This window comes from Esox lucius, chromosome 16 (assembly GCF_011004845.1).
Source record: "Esox lucius isolate fEsoLuc1 chromosome 16, fEsoLuc1.pri, whole genome shotgun sequence".
Lineage (NCBI taxonomy): Eukaryota > Metazoa > Chordata > Actinopteri > Esociformes > Esocidae > Esox > Esox lucius.
Genome location: NC_047584.1, coordinates 15,548,595 through 15,571,380, shown reverse-complemented (window position 1 = coordinate 15,571,380; position 22,786 = coordinate 15,548,595). Strand labels below are relative to the sequence as shown.

The following is a 22,786-nucleotide window of genomic DNA, read 5'->3' as shown; positions in this document are numbered from 1 at the left end:
GTACAGGGTGTGTGTCCTTCTCTGGACCAGACCACGGGACACGGAAACAGAGGGAGACGTGGTCGCTGGTCCTTACAGCCTAACTGTCCGGCTGGCAGTCTGGTAGCCCATAGAGACTTCCAGAAAAGTCATAATAAAAAAAGACATTATTATGAATAATGTTTCTTTAAGTCATGACCAGTGTCTTACAGTGGCATTAATCAGTGGACATGTTTTTAGACATGCAGTAAAATAAGACTAACAGACAAAAACGAAACATTTAAAAGGGAGAAGTAACACGACAATAAAGAACCAAGTGAACATAGGCTAATTCAAGTATTCTTTTGACATTGTGTACTGTAGTGTTATATTACTCTCATATCGGAGGAACATAGAGAGGTGTGAGGTGACTGGAGGTTCTGTGTGGTGAATCTATCTCTCCTCGCCGCTTGTATCTGGCAAGCACATAGAAGGACTCTGTGTACCACAGACCTGTGATCAAAATATGTATTTGGGTATTATTTATGAAAAATATTTTATCTAAAACAAAACCTAAAATGGGTATTCATACACACTTAGATGATTATTACATACAGGTCAAAGACATTCAATTCAAAGTTAACATGTGCAATTGTTCTAGATTTTGCACAGATAATTTGCTATTTTGATAAGTTGTATGAGAGTTGTAGGACCTAGGTAGCTTTCCCAAGAAATAATGGAAAATGATTTGATTTAACAATTTAGTTCCTTTAATTGTGAGGTCTGGAATGTGCCGTTTCCCTTCGTTGCTTTGAATGTAGCCTATATGTGAGGTCTGGAATGTGCCCTGTTTCCCTTCATTGTGTTGAACGTAGCCTATCCATTCCCCATTATCATTTGCACCTGTGTCTCGCTAAACCCCTATATGAGTGCTGTGTTTGCCGTCAGTCTTCGTGAGGTATTGTTTGTGTTTGCAACTCTACTGAGCGTTCTCTGCCAGAGCATGTCATAGTTTGATATAAGTATCTGAAAACAGTCTGTTTTGATATCCTGACCTTCGCCTGCCTGTGGGCCGCCTCTCTGGATTACCCCACCAGTACTTCTGCCTCCTACCTACGTGCTTTGCCTATTACCGACCCATCGCCCACCCCTTTGACTTCGCTACAGCCTGTTTGGACTGCTGTGTTTTCCCCTAATAAAACATCCATCCATCTGGCCTGTGTGCAATCATTGCATCAATGTCATTTTGCAGGAAAGCAGATTCTAAAAAGGACTAATACATTTGGAAAAAACAAGTTGTCACTTTTTTGATTATTTACTGCTTTGCCTGCTTTTTATCCAAAAAATGTGGGGAAAAGTTTATATTTATTTTTATATTTTATTTTATTGTTGGGGAAAACATCAGAATCAGAAAGAGTTTTATTGCCAAGTACGTTTCACAACAAACTAGGTTTGTTCTGGTCCATTAGTGCAACAATTTTGTACAAAAGAAATAAAAACAATAAGAAGAGTGGACTGAGCATAAAAACAGTAGACTGAGCATTAATACATTACTAACAAATATACAAAAAAATATGTAAGGTGCAAGAATTGTCCAGTTAGGGGTTGTGTGTGTTTGTGGGGAGGGGTTGTAGATTTATCCAGTTGAGAGTTATTGTGTGTACTCTCATTGTCCATTTTACCACAGTGTACTGAGCATCCCCTTACCATTGTAAATCAGCTGGTAGAGCAAAACCAAAACCACCAACGGGTCATTTTTAAGGAATGTATTTGTAAGTGCGCCTGATGAGGGTAATTTTCGACTGACTCCTTAGCTTAGTTTCTGGTTGATAGAATGGCTTGATGCAAATACCTAGCAATTAAATTTTGATCACTGGAATTAACACATTAATAACTGTAGTTTAAGTTATTAAAATGCAACTACAAGGTAGTAAGGTGACTGCAGATTCAGCAGTTGTGCAACACACTGCATTCTTTTTTTCTAAGTTAAGGTCCGCTACATGCCACTGAATGTAGTGTTTGAAGGCCAGTAGGGGGCACTCTTCCCTCTACAGATAAAATCCCAATGCTCTAGGCTAGGGTAGCGATTGGATCACTACCCTGTGTGGGGTCCTGTCTTTCAGATAGGACATGGTGGACTATTCTAATTTGCAAATATCACTCCTCCCCCTCTTCACCTCATAACTGATCTGTGGACAGTTTTCTAAGTCAAATTACTGGCAATGCATCAACCAAATGTGGTGGATAAAGTGAGTTTCCTCTCAACAATATTAATGTACATTGTGCATCTTGGGCCGCCCATAAATCCAATTCAAGACTATTTATTAATTATTATACACACATAGTTACGTAGTAATACTAATGTTGGTACTACCATTTTATTGTTTTAGAAATTTGGAGGAACTAAATATAAAGTGTTATCCATATTTTTTAATAATTTAAAGTATATTTCCAAATAATTTCCTATTTAAGAGATTACTTGTCTTTTCAATTAAAGGATATCTGAATTATTGTTTTGTATTGAAAAGTAATTGTAATGCATAGAACACTATTCCAACCCAGGTCTCATGTACAATCCATAGATGAATATACATCATACATGTAACTTACAAACATGGTACTGTCCAGTATAGTCATAACATAAATTACATAAATAACGTGAAAAGTAAAAAAAGTGCAATGATCACATCTTCATCCATCAGACTGATTCCTACGACTTAATACACTTTCATTTCACAAATGTAAGAGGATGATATCCGTTTAACACGTTTTCATGAATCCAATCCAGTCCAGTTCACATACATCCAGCTGTGTAAACACAACACCAGGGCTGTTTGTGCGTTTACCTTTGGAGCTAATCTCAGTTAGGCTACTAATACGCCAACGTGCTTTAATCCCCTGCTGGACTTTATCCAATGTCATTTTGAATGCATGTATTTCAGCCATGCTGTGTTTCAGCCACCAGTTTAGATTTCTTGAACCATGAAGAGTTTGGGTGATTTGCCAAATTCGCCTCACAATTAGAGTTGCAAGCCATGGTTTTTGGAAAGTCACTGGTTGTCAAAGTTACAAATAAACTGTAACAGGGTTGCAGAGTGCTTGCTTACGGAGCTCTGCGCGGGAGGAAGTGTGTGCAGGTCTGGTGTCTCCCCACGCTAGTCCCCCTCTTGGCCTCTCCTTTATGGGACAGGGCCAGGTAGATGCCTGGATGAGACAGGGATGAGAAGGTGGTGTAGAAGTTCTCTTCCAGACTCTCCTTGAACAGACAGTCAGATGAAAACTGTCCCTGCAGGTGATATGATCAGAAACGCAAAGATCTATAGCTCATTGATAACATTCCTGTTATTTTATAGTACAATATATTCTATATATTCTATATTGTCCTCACCGCTCCATGTGCAACACCCTCTCGGCTCATACAGAGATATAAGCCACTCTTGATGCCCCTGATTCCCACAACACCGCCGCGCCTCATCGCAAACAGCTTCAGAAAGCCTGTAGCAAAGGGTGTTGAGATGCGGATGGAGAAAATGAGTGACAACACACACAGCTGTGGTTTTGCATCGAGGGGAATCTGGGCGATTCATTATTTCACATCTGTTCTGGGAATTGCACAAATAACCTGACACTGATATGACAACGGACTTTTTCTTTTTAAATTAAGGGATGTCTGCAAAACATACTATGCTCATTTGGTTCATGCACTCCTCCTATAGTGCCATTGGACAAGATCTGGAGATGGTATCCAATCCCAACCTGGCAGTAGAGTAGCTGTTGTTCGACCGGTCCTCTGATTGGATGAGGTGGAGACAAACCTGCTGTGGAGACAGAGAAAGGGGGAGTTGAGAGAGAGCATAGGTCTAGTAAATGGCGTGGCTATATTTCCGCTAATGTTCCTGTCCGTTTGTTAGAGTTTCTCCACACAGTAATAGTGCTAGGCAACGTCCATCTGCCTAGTACTGCGTTCAACGCCATCATCCCACACCTGTCACAAGACATACTCTCCTGGCTGAATGTGTTCAACACCATCTGTTCTGTGGATCAGTGGCTTCCTCACAGTCAGGACACATCGTGTGGTGATAGGAAAACACAGCGGCTGTGGCTACGGCAATTCAACTGTGAAGTCACTCAAGTTCTCGGATGACACCGCTCTGCTCCGTCTTATAACTAACGACAATGACAAGCGGCCGATAACCTGCTGCAGTCAAAATAACCTCGAACTCAGACCAGATAGACCAGCGGATGCACCACTTGTTGCAACTGAACAACGGTCTGCAGAAAGATTCACCTCCCCTATGTAAAGGTCCTACATGACCCTTACGGCACGGATGTTTGCTGGCAAGGTCATTGCTGACCCATTCCGACCCAGTCACCCACTGTTCCAAAAACTCTCCTCAGGCTGGTGGAGGCATGGCAGGCAGTGCAGGTAAATCGTGTCCTGAACAGTTTATTTCCCTGTAGTGTCGCCATCAGCAGTCAGTCCCAAATAGACAAATGACACCATGCTCACCACATCAAGCCATCTCCAAATTTGCCCATTGTGAAATATTGCATGCCAAGTTGTTGCAGATATTGTTTGCCTCTACACCAAGTAAAATGTCCTGTATTTGTACAGTTAGTTAGTATTTAAAGGTGAATATTATTTGCATCATTTATGGTCATGCTAATGTATTGTACTTACTAAACAGGGCAGACTAGCTCCGACATAAATACATTATAGGAGAATCTAAACAGCGACCTCAGTCTGAGCCGTTAAAAGCTCTGTGAGAGGACCTCACAATAGGTGACTGGTCAACCTTCCTAACAAAACCTCAAATAAACATCAGCAGCAGGTAAATAAGTAAACATGTAACAGTGTTTGGGACCAAGTCTTTCTAGGAAAAACCCTGGTCCCTGGTATGTTCATACAGTATAAACATCTTACTAAAAGGTTATTTCAGCTCATGTCATCATCACCTTTGGTTTTCCACTTTGAGTCTTTCACAGACAACTTCCAAAGGCCTCGCAGTCGACTGCCCTGCTCCTCGTTGGCATCCACACACTGATAATCCAAGAACACGGCCATCATCATCAGGCATAGAAACAGCAGCAGAGCATCCATACTGGCATTACATGCAAATCGGCGGCCACTGGTTATTCATGCCATGCTGACAGCTGAGCTTTGCACGGGGACAGTGAAGTAGGCCACACAGTCCTTCCGTTTGGCCTGGTGTTTCTCCTGACCCACTGGACAAGGTGCGTTCAACCCTCCATACCTGACATAGTCACCCTCCAACAAATGCTCCTGAACGCAGTGTTCTCCGGGTCAATATAAATAGCTCTGCTCCACAGGGTCATTATGCCTCCTCTCTGTCCTATCCACTTTCTCCTTATCTACTCTCACTCTGCTCTGACATGCTGTACTGTTCCAAACCCACACACACACACACACACACACACACACACACATAGACATACACACCACCGTCCATGTTATTGTTTTCATAGCATATAATCAGGCTTTAGTTACACTCCCATACACATTGTTTTACACTACAAACACGAAAGATATTTTTATAACCAGTCAATTTAATAGCAAGAAATGTAAGACAGAAGATGCCTGATTAATAATTTCCCATTCAATGGGAAAGTCTATAGTACTGTAAATTCATTACACTGTTTTTATTAGGATATTCACTAGCACTACCCATCAAAAGGTACAGAAATTCTAATTTCCACAATTTAATTTTCTCGTGTGATCAAAGGTGATGTTTGATCATCTTTCACATTAATATATGCAAAACACTATGTATTGTTGAGATTGCTCAAAAACCGTTTGGCATGATGACTCAAAGACTGACATTGGTCTGGATGGACATCCATGGACTGGAGGTTGACATGCTAATGGGGATAGCAACCCTTCCACCTGTTTTGTAATCATGCATTGTATCTTACAGTATTATAGCATTACCTTGTTTGGCTTAGTTTTTAGTATCATTGAACCTGCAATACCTAAGTGGTGGTTCAATTCCAAAGGACACAACACAAAACATATGACTCCCCGTTTTCATTTTCATGGAAGCATCTGCTGCATATTATATTATTTAAGGTTTACGCAGATTATGCTTGCTTAATCAGGAAATTACATTCACATTTATTTTATGCAATCTGTAATGCTTCAGCAAAACCAATCCACTGGTAGTGTAATTCCCTATCAACAAAGAGACTCCAGCCACTTCCTTTCATATACAATATATGGTTTTTATATGGATCATGTTCAGGGGATGCATTGGTTTCAGACAGTACATTTTTGATCCGGTCAATATACACGCTGAGCAATTCTGCTTTTTCTCACACTGCTTGCTCAACCGGGAAGCATCACACACATGCCAGAGGAGAGCAGATTCCCCAGCCAACAACCATGATTGAGATCACAGATGGCCAACCCACCACAAGGACTTGCAAGAGCTTTAGAAGACAAGGCAACCCTATCTGACTTTCAACCCATCCAACCCACACACAAGTTAGACGAGTCAATTCGCATCACCCTCTGCCAGACCCTAAGGCATTGTCGGTATTCCATGTCCAGGATTCAAACTTCTGGCCATAATGAAGTTAAATATACATTATTGCGCATAGACCATCTGGAAAAATGGTTTGGAACTTTAAAAAAATAATAATGTATTATTTATCAGGACAGATTGTAAAAACACCATATAAAAATATTAATACAAATAAACCTGAATACAACTAAGAGTAACCAAAATGCATAGCGTTGTCCAAAGAAAAAAAAGAAAAACAAAACTGAAATAATTGTTTGGCAGAGCCCAAAGGCACCCAATATTATGGGCCCAAAAGATGAAATCATGTGAAATCATAAAAACAAAAAAAAGCTGAATGAAATCTATATAAAGTAAGTAGTTATGGTATGGTATTAAAAAACAATTTTCTCTGCCTAAATGTTATACATGGGAAATCAGGTAGCAATAGTACTATTTTATACATAGCTATGGGTGGGGATTTTGGCTATGCCACACATCCTAAACTCCATCCCAGGTTCGTGGGTTCTTCTTGGTGACATACATGATGCCATAACATGGGCCCCACTCAGGATTAATTAAAGCAAACCATCCCCAAAACATCAAAGATCCACTACCATTAAGAAATTGGGGTATTGGAAACATGTTGCTTTCTTTCTAGGATATAGATTGTTAAAAGGACAATAATCTCAAGTAAAAAGAGACATGATGTACTGTCATCTCACAAGAAAAACAGCCTATCTCTAATCTAAAAGGCAGCAGTATACGGTAGAGCCAAATAAACCCTTTTAGCTTTCCTGTCCAATTAAACAGCCTATTGTTTAATGTTGAAGTGCAGATCAACCATGATTAAATGTGTATTTTAAGAGAGAGATCATTACAAATCTATAATAGAAACTTGATTTGAGCTGGCAAAATACAATTATTTTGAAAACGTTTATCAAGAAAAAGTACAGACACAGATTAACTCTAATGTTTTGTTAAGGCATGTGTGCGTCTTTGATTATCTTAGACGTGCTGTATGTTTGACAGCCTTTAACAAGCATAGATATGGAAATTCAACATTATTATATATAAAATACAATACAATAAAGTCATTGGAAGGGAAGACACATGCTCTATCAGTTCAAGGATTCATTGTAAAAAAAAAAAAAAGTTACACCCGTTTTATATTATCAATAATTTCTCTAGCCACCGGAAATGCGTAATACATATGCCATACTCGACAGTATCATTATCAGTGAGATTGCATAGCAGGCCTAATCACTGGGCTGAGCTACAGTCAGAGACAGAGACAGACAAAGAGGGTGTGTTTCAGTGCATAGTCTTTTATTACGTCTCTCAGACAAGCTGCCAGACTGTTGGTGATACTGGAAATTTCTTGCGTAGCCCCTCACGGGAGAGTTCAGTCTGTCATCTGAGAGACTGATCATTGAAGGGAAAGGTTTTGGTCACTCCTGTCTCTGCCTGTGAGTTGATGATATCATACAGCACAGAATTTATGACAGGCAAAAGCACATCATTCAGATATCATGGCAAGCAAAATGTTGACTGATAAACAAAATTTGAGGTTGTCTTTTAATTCACTAAATTATTGCCATTTTATATAGCGCCACCAGTAAATTACTGACAATCATATTTTAGCAGTTTTTCATTAATAAACATAATACAAATTATTTGCATCGTCATTCTGAAAACACTATAATTAGAGAAGTTGCCAAAGATGCTGGATAGATATTAATTCCTCAGTTGGTTTACTATTCATGGCTTGCACATTTTGTCATAATATCATTTGGAACTTTCATTTCAGACAAATGTTCAACTCAACATTCTCTCAATTCCCTCATTACACTGACTTGAAAACAAGAAAAAAAGACTGATCGAAATAAGTTCTCGAGCTCATGGGGGTGACTTTAATGAATTTGATGGCAGATCTGCATCTTCTTTCAATTTAGATGAATCCAAGGAAAGGTTCCTAGTGTGGAAGCTGAGGGAGGAGGCAAAAAATGTTTGGGCTGCAGCCCAGGTCTAGTAATTGGAGTTCAATGTTTGTAAGCTGTAGATATATTAAAGATGAGGAATACTGATTTCACAATGTAACATTAGTTACGTTTCTGCATATATGTTGATGTGCCCATCTCTTATTAATGTTTCAACCTCTATGTGGAGAAATTGTGTTTTTAGGCAGTCCTGGTTTCTTAGCACAACATGTCACTAACTATGAGCATTTCATCCCATATAATCCAGTCACAGAACAGACACAAGTCACAACACCTGTTAACAAAAGTGTGTTCAAGTAATTAAATATGGTTGCCATGCATCATTGCATTCTAGCGACTCCCTGTGGTTCCTTGGACGCCTGTGAGCTCAATCGAGATATAAGACCAAAGAATTCGCAGGATTCCAGTATACACTTCCTGGTTGAGGACGAACTGCAACCGACATGTATAATATAAATTGCTTGAAGTGCTGGACTGCTTGTCTTGAAACACGCTGCTCTCCCACAAAGGAAGAGCAGTTTAGAGTCAGGACAACGGCACATATTTCTCTCTTCCAACTGATTAGCTTGATAAAACCTTTTGAAGAAATAGGTTAACTACGAGAAAAATGAACAACAAAAAATGTTATGTTAACTGACAAATGTATAAGTAGTAGGCTATAGACTTTTCCCACCACCGATGTTCTTGGAGTTCTATACATTCATAGAATTAGTAGGATGTTACACCACTCTGCGCTGCGTAGCTTAGTGGTCAGAGCAGCGGTCTTTATAGCGCAGGAACTGAGTAATGGCTGGTCTTCACATCCCCTCCCCTGTTCACCACAATCACTATCTAAAATGCTATTTTTGTTGGTAGCATATTCGATTGTTTTAAAATATTGTTTGATTTTATTTGAAGAATGAGGGGAAAAAAGGTTTTCTGTTTAGTAATTTACATTTATGAATGTGAACATTGTCCATTAGAATAATGAAATTAGTTAGTTATTAAATAGTTTAATATTACTTAAATAGTTTAATATTAAAACAAATCCAAGCAAAGCATCTTCACAGACTAGGAAATCATTATCAATATTATAAAATTTTAATCTAAGGTAAGCTTGCCACAAAGTTTTAATAACAGATGGGCCACTGTCTCTGGGTGTTGGTCACATGTATATATTGTTTTCATTAAGTAACTGACAGTAGCCTATATGGATTATTTTAAAGGAGCGATATGTACGATGTTTTGTGTGCATAAAAATAAGCAAAAATGTCCAGTAGACATCTGCAGTTAATGCTTTAAATTAATGTGTAAAATAATATTTCCACATAATTAATCAGCGACTGAAATATTACCCATTTAAACTTTATCGCTAGTAATTTTTTGCAATAATTTGTGTACTCGCTTTAGACACTGGAATTTCTATCGTGTTGTTTAGAAGTTGTATTCTATAGTGCCCCATTCAAAGTAAACGTATTTAACTTTGTTAAATAAGTATTTGGGGCAACATGCATACCTTTCCCCAATAGATAATATCAGTAAAACGATTCCAGTGGTACAGGACACATAGGATTGATATAAAATAATGTTGAAACAGGACGCTTATTGCTCTACTGCTACGGACGTTTTTTTTTCATTTTTTGCGTCCTCTTACTAGCTCTATGATCTTGACAACGCTAGTTCAAAGGACCCCACTTCCGTATCATCGACTTTCCTGAATTAGTTTATGTAATCTGATTTTAGGTAACTTCGACTGCTATGCAACTTGTCCTTAAATCAGTTGCAATATACATTTTAAATCGGGTATTTTGATTGAGTAATTTAAAAACTTAGTATAAAAATCATTATAGCCACTTGAGGCACCGGTGACTTTTCTTAGGTGTCCATGTAGTTGCCTGATGTATTGCAGCCATTCAATTTTCTGGAATTGTCAGTACTGTATCGTGTCCTTGTAGCTCATCGTAGCACGGCTTTTTCCACTCTCTATCTTCGTAATCTAATGTTAGTAGACTATTGCTGGAGTTCTCTCCCTCGATTTGAGTTTCCGCATGTAAACGCTCATAAGCAGGATTTTTTTGCTCACTGAGCGTCATTAAAGCACGTGCACGGAATAGGTATTAAACATCCCTTGTTTTTATTAACTTAATTTTTGAAATGGAGTGCCGTGTGTTATCTATACAGAGTCACGTTGTCAGAGGATACGTAGGGAATAAATCGGCATCATTCCCATTGCAGGTAAGACGTATGTTTTTGCATTGCCGGGTTTACAATTAACGCATTTATGTTTGACAAGTATGGTCTACTGTACCAAACTGGATGAGTGATTCAATATGCAGCAAAATTATAGTGACAGCGTAGACAGCGGGTTTGAAGAAATTCACAAACAGTTTTAATATTGTGAGCGTTAATTCTAATGCAAATACAGTGCATAAAAGGTATGTGTTAGCATTCAGATTTATTGAAATAATGTTATGTTAAAGAAGCTTAGCTGTACGGGGACTATTCTGTTGCCTGCACTTATTGACGTCATTGGGGCTATGCACAAACTGTTGAGTCGGGTTTGGCTAAACCTGTCGAGTCGGGTTTGGCTAAACCTGTCGAGTCGGGTTTGGCTAAACCTGTCGAGTCGGGTTTGATTATACCTGAACCCAGCCCGTAGTTTTAACACGTTGTACTCAAATCATTGTGTTCAGATCCTCACTAAGATAATTAATAATTCGTAGAGAAAGATATCGAATAAGTCCAAGAAAGTGAAATGGTATTCGAAACTATTGTTTTAATTTGGTGGTCTCGTCCAGGTGCTGGGGTTCGAAGTGGACTCGATCAACTCGGTGCAATTCTCCAATCACACAGGTAGGATAACATGGGGGAAGAATCTCTATGATCAATGTATGCTGACATAAAACCAATGTATGTTGTGTGTAGATGTGTGTATGTTCAGATGGCTGTCCTTAGGGGTAACAAACTATAGAGGAAAATACAACCCAGTTTGCAAATCTTTCGTACGCTGCGTAAAATGCAGATAAAAACAGAATGCAATGATGTTCAAATCATTTATCCCTATAATTGAAAATAGTAAAAAAAAAAATAATAATAGTAAAACACAACACCAAATGTTGACACTGAGAAATGTTATTGTTTTGGGAAAAAAACGTATTTGCTGCCATCACTAACCAATGTCAGGGGATTTAAGATAAGGACTGTGTCTCCCAATTAGATAACCTCTTCCACCACAGTAGAGATCTGTTCTTTCTCTACTTTCCCCTTTTTACCCAATAGCCCCTGTTCTTTCTGCTCTTGGGTCTTGACCAAGGGGCCCTCTCCTGAACTCAGTTGGAAGCCAGTGTGTGTCCCGGTTGGAAATGTATTATTCCCATCATTCCTGGAATGTTGATTTTATATGGCCTAGTTAGCTTGTGGTGAAATCCAAATGTATGTTTTATAAAGCCCTAAGCCAGGTGAGATTATAAGAGTACATTACCTTTTTGGGCCAACATCAATATTTTTGCATGTTCGGTTGACCAGAAGGTCAATAAATACAGATGGGCTGTGTCCAGAGCAGTGTTCATTTTGGCACCTTTTTTCAATTTAGTTTAGTTTGTTATTTTCACAATTTTTTTTAGTCACATTTAAGTTTTAGTCATATTATGTCAGTTGAATGATTAAACTTTTTTTTCACATTCTTATTGAATTAAAAATGAAAAAGAAAAGCCTAATGCCACGGATATGCATGCATTTTTATGTAATTAAATAATAACAAACTGATCCCAGTGAAAAGCTCTCTCTTTCCAAAAATCCCTGTCCAGTGAAGTTAAGAATTTAGTCAACATTTTTATTGTCTTGTTTTAGTCCTTTAGTTCATAATAGGATCTAACAGCAAATCTCTATTTCTTGAGACCTTAAATTAGCGTTTAATTTTTGTTTAGAAGTAAAACATTTGTCATCTGTCATCCACTTTATATCTGAAACTACTGTATCAGATCCCTACTGTTTTAGTGTAGGTTTGTGAAAACACACTCCTTAGACGTTTGAGTTCTTATTCTTCTTTCTGCCCCTGCAGTTGGTTTACTGAATGTGTTTAGAAATTCTTGTTAGGCCCAAGTGTTGCTTTGTTGTCAATGACTTTTTTTCTATGAGCCGCTACGTCTGCCCAGTGTCAGACGCAGCTAACTAAATGTCTAACAATACAGAACTCACTCTTTCCCTGTCAGCATGTTTGTTTCTTTTAGCCTTCTTAATGTTTCTACAAAAATCTCCCAAATCTAAACCGTGATATACTGCTGGGCACTTTCTACTTCACTTTCTACTTCAGAAGAACTGATCAAAGCTAGGCTGTTATCATTAAGAATTACTTACAGATCTGTGTTTCTTATTTCACTTCAGCAACTCTGCCTCTCTGGAATTCCTTCAAAGAATCCAGTCTGGCCACATTCCCAGTCTTCATTGTCCCTCCATAAACAATAGCCCCCTTGTGGTGTAATATTTTTGTTCCTGGTATTAGCAGGCACCGGCAAATTATTAACTTGGTAAATTTTTGTGTGCTTTAGGTATTACAGTGATCCCTCACCTCTGACCCTTTAACTTGTTTCCAAGGTTACGCTCATTGGAAAGGACAGGTGCTGACTGCAGAGGAGCTGAATGTTCTCTATGATGGTATTAAACTTAACAATGTCCACCATTATGACTACGTACTCACAGGTGAGAAGTGCCAGCTTTTCTGTTGTCAATATGGATTCTGTATGTTTAGGCAGTTTAATATCATTGATGGAGTAGTATGTCAATTGTATTGATTAAGGAGGCAAAGGAAGTGTATATTACTGGAAACTTCTGAAGTTTACCAAAACATTTTTCCAGGATTTTGTTTAGTCTAGCATTAGACTTCTAGTAGCATCTGGGTGCCTTAGATTTTCATTATGGCTTTGGGTTAAATTGGTGGCAGTTTTAAAGAAGTCAATATGTATTTGAAATTAATTCCATTGTTAATTAAATATTTTATATTTATATGAATATGGTCCAAAGCTGGCAAAGTGAAAATTATATTTCCCTAAATTGCATCTAGGTTGTTGCTGAAAACAAGAATGTATCCTTATCTACAGTACAAAAGGTTACACACACAAACTGAGATTGCAGTTCATTTAAAGACACATCATGTCAAACCTTTTACACGTTTAATAAGATCTTGTAAATACCAATATTTAAGGGAAAAACAAATAGGCAATTTCTCTGAAAGACAATACAATGATGATGTCAATGCCTTTGTTGTATAAGACTGGACAAATAATGCTTTGCGGAAGGACCTTTTGCTTTGATTACATCAGGAAGTCAGTTTGGATAGGTCTCTCCACATTGCATACCTGGATTTTGCAATGTTATCCCACTTTTCTTGCAGAAGATGTTCAAACACTGTCAAATTGCTAGCGGATCCCTGGGGGAACAGACATCTTTAAATAATTTATTAAAGGCGAAAGAAGGTCTGACAAGATATGTCTTGATTTTAGCCTTTACATCAACAAAAGCTGCATTTTCAATACAAGTGTGTAGAATTTTGATATCCACTGTATCTGGTGAAATTACAGTAAAAAGTATATTTTCTAATGCACCATATGTTTCACCAACATGAAACTCATGGAAGTTATGGGCACAGATAGAAAATAGCCAAGATGGTTATTTCAAGTTGAATTACTCAAATACAAAACTTGAATAAAAATAGGTAGATGGGTATAGATAGATTTGCTTGTTAATTACCAAAATTATAAAATGTAGTGGTACTTTCTGTAAACAACCGGTAGCTTTGCAACCCACTTATGGTTGTTTTTGTGCACTTTTGTTTTCTTTAATGTTTACCCATTAATGTGTGTGAGCTTTGCTTAACCCAGAGATCTCCTCTTACCCAAGGGTACACTAGGGACACATCATTCCTTGAGACAGTGGTGGACATTGTTCAGGAGCTGAAGAGGATGAATCCTAAACTGGTATATGGTGAGTAACCACTGCTGCATAGGTGTGCATTTCACATAGCTAAACAAATGTTTGGGATGAATGCAGAGCTTGGAGTGTGTTCTTAAATCTTTGTTTTCTGTTGGTCATCAGTATGTGATCCAGTGATGGGAGACCAAGGCTCTATGGTAGGTATATGCAAGAATTTGTTTTATTAAGGTTCTCACTGTTAGTGTGCAGTGGGCGGGTAACCCCATTCATTTTCAATTAAGCTTAGCTGGGTGTCAGCAGTGCTCATGCACGTAAAGGCTGTTCAGCCAGGTTCAACGGAGAGTGAGAGTCAGAGAATCCTCTAAATAGATGTAACTTTTCGTTTACATTTTGTTTTAGAGTATATACTTTTCCCATGTGAATAATGTTTGTTTTTGTTGCTATGGTCACTGGCTGGTGACCATTGGTAGATTGCATTTTATTCAACAAGGAACTGTGGATATGACCTAGTGCTTTTTCAGCAAAACTCACTCCTCTCTTCCCCACAGTTTCTGAATAATAAAACAAACAATAATGGCTAGAAATACATTAAACAAAATGGAAAGAAAGTGAATTAAATAATATTAATTTAGGGACTAATCAAGTAGTTTATGTCTATGCTAAGCAGCTTGTTTATGTCAGTTGAATTAGAGCTAGCTATCTAGCAACATCAATAATGTCATTGGTTAGCAACAGATATATTTTGCTGGCTTAGTTGTGTGAAAATTAATCACAACTAGGCATTTATATTTTGTGAAGATATCTTTGTTTTTTGGGAGCAGTTATCAGCAAACTTGGTGTCAATTGCCATTTTTGTGATGGTGATGGCTCAATTCTTGCGCTACAAGGCACTAACCTAAAGGTCTAACACAACAAAATCTGGTTGAAATGTGACATTGCTGGGCCCTAGGAATAGTCATTTAAACATGTTTAAACCACTGTAATATGTGCACTCATGAACCACCCTCTTCTTTTCCAGTATGTCCCTGAGAATATATTACCTGTTTACAGAGATAAGGTTGTAGCTGTGGCTGACATCCTCACACCCAACCAGTTTGAGGCAGAGTGAGTACAGTGTCTAGTAGGGTACATTGGGTTACATTTATTTCACTGCTATGGGTTCTGCAACATGCAATAATGTAGTTATCACACTTTGGAGACAAAATACTTACTGTAGTGTTACTATACCAGTGAAAAGCCTGAAAGAATTACATTAAGCCTGGAATAATACTCTAACACTACAAAAGGATTTCAGACACTCCAGAGAGAATTTTTCCAGCAGTCTATTTGTTTAGGTATTTAATTTGCATCTGCTTTAGCAGACACAATAATGGTGCCATATTGTTGACAAAAAAAACACTTACATTCCAGGCAAGAAAATCATTACATACATTTTCCATGAACAATACACATTTCAATAAAGGTGTGTGGGTTTGAATCTGGCACATTGCTCTTTGACCTTTCACATCTTCCCTGTCTTTCCAACACTTACTATCTCTTCAGGCAAAAGCAAACATTTTAAAGGCTACCACACTCCTTGAAATATACCTTATTTGTACAACCGTGGATCTAAAAATTCTACACACCCCTGTTAATATGCAAGGTTTTTGTGATGTAAAAGAATGAGACAAAAACTTTTTCCACATTTTAATATGACCTATAATGTGAACAATTAACTTGAAAAACAAAATGAATTCTTTGAGGAAAATAATTATTTAAAAAAACTCACAATAACCTGGTTGCATAAGTGTGCACATGCTTAAACTAATACTTTGTTGAAGCACCTTTTGATTTTATTACAGCACTCAGTCTTTTTGGGTAGGAGTCTATTAGCATGGCACATCTTGACGTGGCAATATTTGCCCACTCTTCTTTGCAAAAGCGCTCCAAATCTGTCATATTGTGAGGACATCTCCTGTGCACAGCCCTCTTCAGATTACCCCACAGATGTTCAATTGGATTCAGGTCTGGGCTCTGCCTGGGCCATTCCAAAACGTTTATCTTCTTCTGGTGAAGCCATGCTTTTGTGGATATGGATGTGTGCTTTGGGTCATTGTCGTGCTGAAAGGTGAACTTCCTCTTCATCTTCTGCTTTCTAACGTACGCCTGAAGGTTTTTTGGCAAAATTGCCTGGTATTTGGAACTGTTCATAATTCCCTCCACCCTGACTAAGGCCCTGGTTCCAGCTGAAGAAAAACAGCCCCAAAGCATGAGGCCGCCACCACCTTGCTTCACTGTGGGTATGGCGTTCTTTGGGTGATGTGCAGTGTTGTTTTTGTGCCAAACATACCTTTTGGAATTATGGCCTTGGTTTCATCAGACCATAACACATTTTCCCACATGCTTTTGGAAGACTTGTTTGTTTTTGAAAACTTTAGCTGGGCCTGGATGTTTTTCTTTGTAAGAAAAGGATACCGTCTTGCCACCCTACCTCATTCATATGAAGAATACGGGTGATTGTTGTCACATGTAGCACACAGACAGTACTTGCCACAAATTCTTGCAGTTCCTTTAATGTTGCTGTAGGCCTCTTGGAAGCCTCCCTGACCAGTTTTCTTTCTTGTCTTTTCATCAATTTTGGAGAGACCTCCAGTTCTTGGTAATGTCTCTGTTGTGCCATATTTTCTCCACTTGATGATGACATGTCTTCACTGTGTTCCATGGTATATCTAATGCTTTGGAAATTCTTTTGTACCCTTCTCCTAACTGATATCTTTCAACAATGCCTGATGCCTTGGAAGCTCTCTGCGAACCATGGCTTTTGCTCTGAGATGCAAGAAAATGTCAGGAAAATCCTACTAGAACAGCTGAGTTTTATTTGTGATTAATCAGTCACTTTAAATGTTGGCAGGTGTGTAATTAGTTCTACTCAACATGAGTTTGAATGTGATTGGTTATTTCTGAACACAGCCACATCCCCAGTTATAAGAGGGTGTACACACTTATGCAACCAGGTTATTGTAAGGTTTTTATCAAAAAAATGTCCCCCTCGAAGATTTCAGTTTGTTTTTCAATTAAATTGTTCACATTATAGGTCACATTAAAAGTGGAAAAAGTTCTGACATGATTTATTTCTCATTCATACATCACAAAAAACATTTTAACAGGGGTGTGTATACTTTTTATATCCACTGTAAGTATTTAATGTCTGCCTTTAAAGACACATTAAAAATGAAATTCATTACACAAAGCAAAAGTAGGTGGCGCATGTTTCTGTCTCATTGCACTCCCTGATTTGCTCTAAGATCAGATACACCCCTCACATTTTTTTAAATATTTGATTATATCTTTTCATGTGACAACACTGAAGAAATGACACTTTGCTACAATGTGAAGTAGTGATTGTACAGCTTGTATAACAGTGTTAATTTGCTGTCCCCTCAGAATAACACAACACACAGCCATTAATGTCGAAACCGCTGGCAACAAAACTGAGTACACCCCTATGTGAAAATTAGCAATTTTTCCTCCCTGGTGTCATGTGACTTGTTAGTGTTACAAGGTCTCAGGTGTTAATGGGGAACAGGTGTGTTAAATTTGGTGTCATTGCTCTCACACTCCCTCATACTGGTCACTAGAGGTGGCACCTCATGGCAAAGAACTCTCTGAGGATCTGAAAAAAAGAAAATGGCATAGGCTGTAAGAAGATTCCCAAGACATTGAAATAGAGCTGCAGAACATGGCCAAAACTATACAGCGGTTTAACAGGACAGGTTCCACTCAGAACAGGCCTTGCCATGGTTGACCAAAGAAGTTGAGTGCATTTGCTCAGTGTCATATCCAGAGGTTAGTGTCATATCCAGATGCTGCAGATGTTGAAGGGGTGGGGGGTCAGCCTGTCAGTGCTCAAACCATATGCCGCACACTGCATAAATTGGTCTGCATGGATGTCGTCCCAGAAGGAAGCCTCTTCTAAAGATGATGCACAAGAAAGCCCGCAAACAGTTTGCTGAAGACAAGCAGACTAAGGACATGGATTACTGGAACCACATCCTGTGGTCGGATGAGACCAAGATAAATGTATTTGGTTTAGATGGGGTCAAGCGTGTGTGGCGGCAACCAGGTGAGGAGTACCAAGACAAGTGTGTCTTGCCTACAGTCAAGCATGGTGGTGGGAGTGTCATGGTCTGGGGCTGCATGAGTGCTACCGGCACTGGGGAGCTACAGTTCATTGAAGGAACCATGAATGTCAACATGTACTGTGACATACTGAAGCAGAGCATGAACCCCTCCCTTCAGAGACTGGGCTGCAGGACAGTATTCTAACATGATAACGACCCTAAACACACCTTAAAGAAGGTGGAGGAGCGCAAGGTCTCTAACATCCACCAACTCTGTGATGTCATCATGGAGGAGTGGAAGAGGACTCCAGTGGCAACCTGTGAAGCTCTGGTGAAATCCATGCCCAAGAGGGTTAAGTCAGAGCTGGAAAATGATGGTGGCCACACAAAATATTGACACTTTGGGCCCAATTTGGACTAGCTTTTGTTGCCAGCGGTTTAGACATTAATGGTTGTGTGTTGTGTTATTTTGAGCGAACAGGAAATGTACACTTATACAAGCTGTACACTCACTACTTTACATTGTAGCAAGGTGTCATTTCTGCAGTGTTATTACATGAAAAGATATAATCAAATATTTACCAAAATGTGAGGGGTGTACTCACTTTTGTGAGAGTGTATGAATATGTTACATATTAGATACTTTTTTTTTTTTACATTTGTAGGATTTTACCCTTGTGTTTTTTTTTTTTCTCCTCTGCCTGTCCAGGACATAAACATGTTATTGGATTTATGTTCATCCAGCCTATAGTTTCTGCTTGGCTATTTTCCTAAGCACCAAACACATTGGCTCCACAATGCTTCTAGCATACAGAGCATATCATTTCTTCTTCATTATATCTGAGACATCCGAAAACATTTTCCATTTAGCATCAAAACAAGGAATTAGAAGATCTAGGAATAACATTAAAAAAAAATTGATATAATGAAATATTTTGAATTGCTTGGTTCTAAAAGAAAACTAGGTTCCACTTGTTTTTCAAGTCAGGACGGGTACGGTCATGCAAGGTTTCCAGATCAGTGACAGTAAACCGTGAAATCTGCACAAACGGTATATCTCCTATATGACCCGATCTGTAAATCGACCCACCCAAGGTCATTACATATAGCCCAATTGATGAGGAACCCTCCCATCTGGCAACACTGCCAATATGAAAAAAGGTTTCCTCCTACCTTCACATTTGCTGCAGTTAGCTGGTGGGCAATTTAGTATACAAGTGCAAAATTATGATTTACCACAGAGGCGGTGTGAGATTTTGGGAAGATGGCTGCCTTTGAGTTTTGTATGCAGGAAAATCACTGGAGGTGTTACTTTCAGTTATTCACAGTTGACTGAATTTCTGTGCTGTATCAAAGCATGACCTTGCAAGGTAGCCACCTATTGCAAGCAAGTTAACAAAATATCTAAGTGTTAGCAAGCTGGAGAAAAATGTTTTTGGCAATGTTTTTGGCACATCTTTGAAAGTTAGCATTTTTTTTTAACATTGAACATTCTGTATTTTAACACCCCAGTAGATGGTATACCACCCTATATAACCAAAATGTTTCTGTCATTTATTCAGAAAGTATCAGACTTAAACTTTCCCCCAATCCTGTAAATAAACTGTAACCTGATTCATGCATTCAGAACCCACATGGCTTGGCTTGCCTTGTACTTGAGTTCACTCTTTGGACTAAAACCACATTGGGGGTAGCGGGGGCCAGTTTTACACAGAGCATTTTGAAACATTTATGTCTTGCACCTTGACTTTTTGTAACCTCGTAAGATGTGTGCCTTAGGCTGCTGACGGGGAGGAAGATCAACACAGAAAAAGACGCGCTTGAGGTGGGTTCTGTTGCTCATTGTAGAACTAATACCGATATTGATAATGATGATAGTTGTGTCGGTCAGAATGATGGTTTTAATCTTGAGTGATGGTTTTGATGATTATGTTGATGGTTTCATTGCTCTTTCAGGTAATGGACTTGCTCCACCAAATGGGCCCTGATACGGTTGTACTCACCAGCACAGATCTGCCCTCTCCTCGTGGGGACCAGTTCCTTGTGGCTCTCGGGAGCCAGAAAATAGGTAAAGCAAGAGTAGGAGGAAGGGCTCTCACTGGTAGAGATTCCTTTAAGGTCTGGGTACTGCATGTGAAATTTGAACTGGCCATCAGTAACAAAGAGTCATTTCTGCAGTGAGACCAGATGGGACCAAGTCCACCCAGAAGATTCGAATGGATATGCCCAAAGTGGATGCAGTGTTTGTGGGCACGGGAGACCTGTTTGCTGCCATGCTTCTAGCCTGGACCCACCTTCACCCCAACGACCTGAAGGTTAGTAACACCGCTTTAATCATTTAAAACATAAGCTAGATCCGTCAGTGAACAGCTCTAACACACTTTGACATCTCTTTCAAGGCTGCCTGTGAGAAGACTATCTCAGTCATGCACCATGTTATCAAGCGGACTATGACCTACGCCAATGGTGAGATGAGACAGATCCCACATAAATGCTGGTGTAATCCAGCAGGTCTCAAACCTCTCCTGGGGACCACCCCACCTTCTCACAGTTGGGCTAAACTAGCTCACCTTAATCAAACAATCAAGAGCTTGAAGTAGTTGACTCAGGCGGTATAGGTCTGTAATGTATATAATACATAGAACTGCTGGTGTTCTCCAGCAGAGGTTTGAGAACCAGTGGTCTATACCCTATATCAGTCTTTCTAACATCTCCTTCCCTCCATCAGAAATGGCTGGCCAGGGTAAGAGACCCAACCCTGCACAGTTGGAGCTGAGGATGGTCCAGAGCAAAAAAGACATTGAGGACCCTGCCATTGTAGTGGAGGCCACCGTCTTATAACACCTCCTGAATAGGCATTTGTGTATAGGAGTTTTATGTCATGAGATTTAATCAGACTTTGCCTTATAGGATCTTGTAGAGAGCACAATGTTTTCATGATTGAGGTCAATGAGGGTATTTGCCCCATACAGTCCATACACTCATACTTGATCACTGCCACATGTCTTTACTACGACCTGAGCATTGTCACTCGTTGTGAACATAGTAGATGGTCATTTTGGACCACAGTGGGTTTATGGGTATTAACATAAATCAGAGAGTCATGGATGTCTGATTGGAGGACAATATGGCATGGTCTCTGAGTTTCCCGTTGACAATGTGAGTTGACTTGGTGAAAGATCATACTGTAGGCTTTTAATAGAGTTCCATCACATGTTGTGCTAGCATTAAACATGTTATGCAATACTAATCCATGCACATTGAGCATCACCATTTCAATTGTAATTATTTTTTTGTTTTTGGTCAAAATAATATTTTATCATTTGAAAATGTTAATGTTGTTAATGTTCACACTTTTTAATGATGTGAATGATCCATAAATGTCTTTGACTGTTGTTATTATTAATGTACTTTGTCCGTCCTAATACTGTCATTATATCATACTTACATTTCTTAAAAGTTACCAATGTTTGCACAGATAATCTTGACACACGTATTAATGATTAATGTTAATTACTGAATGTTTTTCGTGGTCATGTCTCGCTATTTTCATATCATTACTAGAACAATGGCTTATGCCTTAGCAGGGTTCGTTAGTGGAATAACGGCGGTGAATGTTTTGTATCTATGCCTGCCAAGGTAATACAATAAATCTTTACACAATGTTAGAAAGATAAGTGCCACGTCTGAAGCTGCTGCTCTCAGTAAATTATTAAAAATTAGGAATAATAAAATAGAAATCTTTTAATTAAAACTACACGTCTCTGTTATAGTTTCTTGTATCTGAGGTGATAGCCTCTGTGTGTCCTGTTTCTGTTTTTATGACTCCCTTTGTTTGAATTACAGATAGATTACAACCAATGTTCTGGGATTGATTCCAGCGATACCAGTACAAAAATCTATGCACTCACTACTGAAGGTAATTAGGGATAAGGTAATCTGGTCAGCTGAAAAAATAAAACGTAAGGTGTTAGGCCTCTATGAGATGCCAGAACGTCTTCAGTGTGCATTGGCATAGATTCTAAAATGTTCTGGATCTCTAATGGAGGGAAGGAACTCCATTCTTCTTGGAGATGTTTTGATGATGGTGGTGGAGAATGCTGTCTAAGGCATTGGTTCATAATCTCCCATAGATGATCAATTAGATTGACTGTCAATGCCATAGCATATGACTCACATTATTTTCACAGTCATTTTCAAACTCTTAGATGCCATTCAATGGCCCCTCGTGCCCAGTGGATGGGGGCATTGTCATCCTTGAAGAGACCACTCCCATCAGAATAGAAATGTTTCACCATAAAGG

General features: G+C 38.9%; 2 protein-coding genes and 2 long non-coding RNA genes across 8 annotated transcripts; 2 read left to right on the top strand and 2 right to left on the bottom strand.

Annotated features, from left to right (window-relative positions):
- Positions 1 to 1,522: 1,522 nt before the first annotated feature.
- fgf9 (fibroblast growth factor 9) lies at positions 1,523 to 5,079 on the bottom strand. Of its 5 annotated transcripts, none has more exons than XM_020054508.3 (4): positions 4,915 to 5,079; positions 3,642 to 3,776; positions 3,347 to 3,453; positions 1,523 to 3,244 (listed from the first exon to the last, which is right to left on the bottom strand). In XM_020054508.3, the coding sequence occupies exons 1-4, from the start codon at positions 5,057 to 5,059 to the stop codon at positions 3,062 to 3,064; spliced, it is 570 nt and encodes a 189-aa protein (XP_019910067.1). In that variant the 5' UTR covers positions 5,060 to 5,079; the 3' UTR covers positions 1,523 to 3,061. The 5 variants fall into 5 exon arrangements, with proteins under 5 accessions (XP_019910067.1, XP_019910069.1, XP_019910068.1 ...); XM_020054510.3 differs by having other exon boundaries at positions 1,523 to 3,162; XM_020054509.3 differs by having other exon boundaries at positions 3,642 to 3,773.
- LOC109616701 lies at positions 3,929 to 6,448 on the top strand. The gene is made up of 3 exons (XR_002197944.2): positions 3,929 to 4,384; positions 4,935 to 5,193; positions 6,314 to 6,448. It is a non-coding gene; the product is annotated as an uncharacterized LOC109616701 (long non-coding RNA).
- Positions 6,449 to 7,784: 1,336 nt separating this feature from the next.
- Positions 7,785 to 13,028, bottom strand: LOC114828795. Its single transcript, XR_003777183.1, has 2 exons — positions 12,812 to 13,028; positions 7,785 to 7,943 (listed from the first exon to the last, which is right to left on the bottom strand). It is a non-coding gene; the product is annotated as an uncharacterized LOC114828795 (long non-coding RNA).
- Positions 10,159 to 22,231, top strand: LOC105008768 (pyridoxal kinase). Its single transcript, XM_010868125.4, has 11 exons — positions 10,159 to 10,690; positions 11,254 to 11,308; positions 13,049 to 13,153; positions 14,351 to 14,434; positions 14,546 to 14,580; positions 15,402 to 15,487; positions 20,263 to 20,308; positions 20,440 to 20,551; positions 20,662 to 20,798; positions 20,883 to 20,949; positions 21,212 to 22,231. Exons 1-11 carry the CDS (start codon positions 10,610 to 10,612, stop codon positions 21,322 to 21,324), a joined length of 921 nt encoding a protein of 306 aa, XP_010866427.1. The 5' UTR covers positions 10,159 to 10,609; the 3' UTR covers positions 21,325 to 22,231.
- Positions 22,232 to 22,786: the final 555 nt, after the last annotated feature.